Source organism: Agrilus planipennis, unplaced genomic scaffold, assembly GCF_000699045.2.
Source record: "Agrilus planipennis isolate EAB-ADULT unplaced genomic scaffold, Apla_2.0 scaffold94, whole genome shotgun sequence".
NCBI classification, from domain to species: domain Eukaryota; kingdom Metazoa; phylum Arthropoda; class Insecta; order Coleoptera; family Buprestidae; genus Agrilus; species Agrilus planipennis.
In genome coordinates, this window is record NW_020439120.1 from 154,622 (window position 1) to 160,009 (window position 5,388).

The following is a 5,388-nucleotide window of genomic DNA, read 5'->3' on the forward strand; positions in this document are numbered from 1 at the left end:
TGTCGAACCAGTCTTAGGATTGACGACCTTATGATGATGATACAGTAATTCTGAAACTTTCGTGGAAATGTGCACAATAATCCACAAATATTTCATCACAATCGAATGAATGGTGTGGGAACGCATACTAGACAAACAAAGAATCATTCATTATGTAGATTGGAATGTCATATTCCAACATTTAAAAGACTTCACTTCCAATACCTGTGCGAGTATCATTTCCGATGCTTACCCGTCTTACTTTCGAAAAGGATTAAATTCATAAATATTTTTATCTTTTACGTAGTAACTGGAAGCAAACAATGTAATAGTTTACTATGTGGGAGATAATACACATTTAAAATTTCCAAACTAAAAGTCGCTGCATTATTGCTTTTTTGTATTTTAAAACTAATATTTGACTTTTAGTGAAAAACTGTCAAACAAAATAATTATACGGCAACTTTGATCAGAATTGTATTATGTATTGTTAATGTTATGCAGAAGTATTTACTTATATGAGGCCAAAGTATGAAGAAGTACACAAAATCATAATTTTAGTAATCCATAGATATGGTTCCATATTTGTTATTACTTATTAATTGTCAATTTTTTTCTTTATAAAGGTTTCTACTATTTTCAAAAATAAAGATAAATTTCGTATTTTGTGCGAAAACTTGACTATGACTGACAAATTATTAAGTCTGATTATGTCGTTATGTGTTTTGGACCATGCAGGACTTTTTATAAAGAGCAATTTTCTTTCGTAAGATTAATAATAAAGAAGTTGAACTCATTTGCAATATTTAAATGTAACTATCAGAATTTTTTAAATTGTAACTGTGAAAGCACTCAATTCTTTCGTTCAATTACTTTAGTAATCGTGTTACTGATAATATTTACGATTATTTGACAAATTATTCTAGATATGCGACAATTATATAATCATGACCGGTAAAACGCATTAATGAGCAATTTTAAAAGAACAGATACTAAACACATAAATATATTTGACTTCCATTTCGTACACTCCGGAGGACCAAAATGTGTGTCTTGAGTAACTAGAAATTAATAGCGTCTGATCATTATAACCATAGGTCTTCAGTCTAAACTTTCCCATAAACTAGAATATCACTCATCCCTTAATAATTGCTAACGGTAATTTAGTCTAATCTAGGACTTCCTCTGTCCCACATTATTCCTGTTTCTGCTTCTAATGTGACTCTAACTGGTCGTTTTTGCTTCAGAAGATGTCCTGTCATCCCACCTCTCCTCTTCCATATTAACTTCCTAGACGTCCCCTATTTTCTAATTTTTTTCAATACCACCTTATCGTTTTTGCTTCAGAAGATGTCCTGTCATCCCACCTCTCCTTTTCCATATTAACTTCCTAGACGTCCCCTGTTTTCTAAGTTTTTTCAATACCTCCTTATTTCCAACTATCTCTATCCACTACTGTTTCTCCACTTGCGATAACTAACTTTTCGGTAGTTGTGGGATCATCATTAACATTATGAAGTACTATGTACTATAAACGTCAGTTAGACTTTGGTGAAGTTTATTCCCTGGTTAGCTTGGGTGAAGTGCTAAGCATCAGGAATTAAAAAGTATACATTCGATTAGGTTGTGCTAAGACAGGTTTCCCTAATTTGCAATGTGAAGCAGTATGAAACTTGGAATTACTTTAAGAAACGTGGAATTACGTTAAGAAACTTGTAATTACATTAGGCTATAGTAAGAAACGATTCCTTGATTGGCTTTTGTGAAGTTGAAGTTGATGTAGGTTAGATTTTATTGACCAGTATGAAGTGCTATGTACTATGAACTTCAATTAGACTATGGTGTGAGTTGATACCCTAATCAGCTTGGGTGAAGTACTAAACACTAGGAATTTAGAAGTATTCATGCATCTACCATGCGTTGAAATTACGTTATCCTGTGGGAAAGATTTCCTTCGGCGTATGTGAGGTACTAGGCACCAGTAGTTTAGGTTAGGTTATGATGAGGAGGATGGTCAAATGTGACTGCTGGATCCCACTGATAACGGCAATCAGCCGTCAAATTTGCGAACAGTAATCTAATCTAGGCCTACCTCTACCCCTCCTAACTCCCGTTTCTGCCTCTAGTATGTCTCTGACTAGACCTTCATGCCTGAAAAGCTGTCCTACCAACCTATTTCGCTTATTTCTTATTGACTTCCATATAGTGCTGTTTTCATCCATTCTTTCTAATATCTCTTCATTTCTAACCTTCTCTATCCACGATATCCTCATCATTCGCCTGTAACACCACGTTTCAAACGCTTCTAACCTTTTCTTTTCCGCAGCGCCCACCGTCCATGTTTCGTACCTGTACAGCGCCGCGCTCCAAACATACACCTTTAACAATCTTTTTAGAATTTCTAAATTAACCGTTCGTAAGCATAGAAGTGACATCGTTTTATTAAAAGTGACTCCACCCTGCGCTATTTGTGCATTATATCCCTACTACTCCTTCCGTATTGACTTATCCGACTTCCTAAATATCTAAAATCAGCTACTTCTTCTAATTTTTCGTCTCCTATCCTTATATTCGCTCTTTCGCTACCTTTTCTTCCCTTGCATACCAGTATTTTAGTTTTACTTTTATTTATTCTCATACAGTACTGTTTTATCCAACTAGTTAAGAAATAAAAATGAAAAAGAATTAAACTGATAGTGAAACAATTAGATTTAGTAACAAACGAGATAGTTTTACTAGCATTTAATTACCTATTATAAACGTGATTGTTCTTTTGTTTTTAAAATAAAATGCAACGTTTGCAAGCGTTCCTGCCTAAAGTGATTACGTGTGCACGCATGAATATTAAATGTTATTGTCAATTGCACAAAAAAAGTCATTACTGTTTAGTGATTATTATTAACAACAAGTGCAATCAATATGGGTAAGTTCTTCAATCTTTTTTTCATTTATAATTCAAAATTATACACGGTCACTATCGCGCATTAAATTCATTACTCGCGTACGTTTTAAGGTCGGGATGACGCATTACTGAAGAGGTAACAATAAAATTGGTCATTTTTTACATTAGTTGACAGACGTGTTGAGACATAAAGTTAGGTCAGGTAGGTAGTGTTCACCAAGTAGAATCGTGTAGTACTATTTATTCCGTGCGGAAACCAATATGGCTTGAGACACAAGCAGCTAAAATTTTGTTCGAGGAAATTCCGGTAGGAACAGCCCTGGCATCAGCCCTTTGTCAGTTATTCCCGCCAAATATGTACTGGTGACGTCATTGTTTAGTTAGTTAGATTTATGAGAGATTGAAGATTCCTTAATGCTCCTGCCCTGATATGTTGGAATAATGCTACGAGGTTATCTTTGTTTCTGCAAACACGATGACGTTCAATTTTTACTATGTTGTAGACGTGATTATTATTACCAGTTTGAAATAGATTATTAATGAATGTAACTGCTGAGATAAACTGTAATTGTTTACAATTCCAGCGGAAGATACTATTTGAACTTTTATTACAGTGTCCACATATTTCTTAGTATATGCAAATAAAATAGGCAGTTCATCATCATCATAAGGTCCTCAGTCCTAAGACTGGTTGGACATGTACCTCCGCTCTTTCCTATCCTGAGCTAAACTTCGCATTTCCTTAAAACTATAACAATCTACATCCTTAACTATTTACGAAGAGTAATCTAATCTAGGTCTACCTCTACCCCTCCTAACTCCTCTTTCTGCCTCTAATATGTCTCTGACTAGACCTTCATGCCTGAGAAGGTGTCCTACCAACCTATCNTTATATACATTTTTGTTTTAAGAAATTGCTAAACATTTTCGTCTAGAAGTGCACAGTTCTAGCCGATCTCTAAGACCGCCCATAGAGAGCTCTGCTCGTTCAAGCTTGTTCCGATTATTTCTGTCTTGCTCACGCCTAGTGTGTATTCTTTCTATCTTCGCGCAGATTTCTTCAAGGTCACAATTCAAACAAATTGAAAAGGGCTGTACGCACATTAGCGCTCGTCCCGTTTTGACCCGAAACTCGTTTTGCCCCAGTCTCCCCTATATGTTATTTTTTTATTACAATAAATAGATTAAAAAGTAAAAACATTTGATTCGCTGCAAAAACGACATTTTACTTGAACTGAAAACAACTTCATTCTTGAACGCAATATTCTTGAATAATAATATTTTAAGAAAAATGTACTTACTCTTTAATCAGCAATTCTGGACAGCTAAAAAACATTTCGCTTGGTTCTTAGTTTACACTTTTGCAAATTAAAAATTAAGACCATGAAAATTATTCAGTTGGAAAAGGGCATTTGTCTGAATCGCTTTTTATATATAAACGGTGTCTTGCATTCGCACCTTTTACTTAGCTAGACTTTTAAAATATTAATTTTCTGTGATGAAAGCAAACATTAAATTGCTATTAATTATTATGTAGAGAAAGCGACCTTTCTCAAAGGATGTGATGGAAGATCACCAAAGGGCGGTAGCTCACGTATTTTAATGATAAACCGGCACACAAAAGTGGTGAGTTGACTATTCGTTATTCAGAAAATGCGTCAGCAACCAAACTGTTTTCATTATGAGGACGAGGGTAAACAAAGACGATAAAGAAACAGGTACAAGAACATAAGTCTAATCTGTCAAGGTGTTGTGTTGGTAATGTCTAAAGGATAAACTAAATCATTGGGATTTTTAACGTGTAATTAGCAAAGAATAAAAAAAAGAAATAATGGAAGCACAAATCTGTTTTAACAGGCCAATTTACTTTGACCGCGTCGTTATCATTAGGTAATACTGTAATTTAGATAAATGAATTGTTTTCATGCATGCACTGTATACCTACCTACTTATGTTTCAAATATGTATGTATGGTTTTGTGTAGGTATGCGTACGTAATGATAATTTGTACGGCTTTAGCCTCTCAAAAACTGACATTCTGAAATTAGCTTGAAAAACTCAAGAAAAGAAAGAACTCTGGGTTACCTTCGACATCCAGGATGTTTCCCTTTAATTGAACTTTTTATACATAGAATGTGGTTGTGGCTGTATTTAAACACCTACCGACGCAATCAACAAGTTAAACGGTATTGAGGAATTCTGACTCATTTGTGTAAAAAACTTATTGGACCTGTGATTATGGAGTCAGGATTCCCTGATAAGCTTATATAAAGTGCTATGCCCCATGTAAGAAAGATCGAGATGAGTTGACAAACAGGGTAAGAAGACGAATTGTCATTATCTCACAATCACTAAACAACAGTTATTATATAAAATAATTCGAACTGGTTTGTATTCTGTCGAAACTGCCAGACGCGGATCGCGATTTCGATCTTTTTGGATCTCATTAGCGCGTCGCAGGCAGCTCCGGCAGAACACAGACCAACTTTTACCTGCTGTCTTAACAG

General features: G+C 34.9%; 1 protein-coding gene across 1 annotated transcript in view; it reads left to right on the forward strand.

Moving 5' to 3' along the window:
* The first annotated feature begins 2,880 nt into the window (after positions 1-2,880).
* Positions 2,881-5,388, forward strand: part of LOC108741174 — a 19,465-nt gene continuing 16,957 nt past the window's right edge. The window contains exon 1 of the mRNA XM_018475861.2: positions 2,881-2,902. Coding sequence (XP_018331363.1) covers positions 2,899-2,902 — 4 coding nt within the window. The 5' untranslated portion in view covers positions 2,881-2,898. The remainder of the gene's footprint in view (positions 2,903-5,388) is intronic.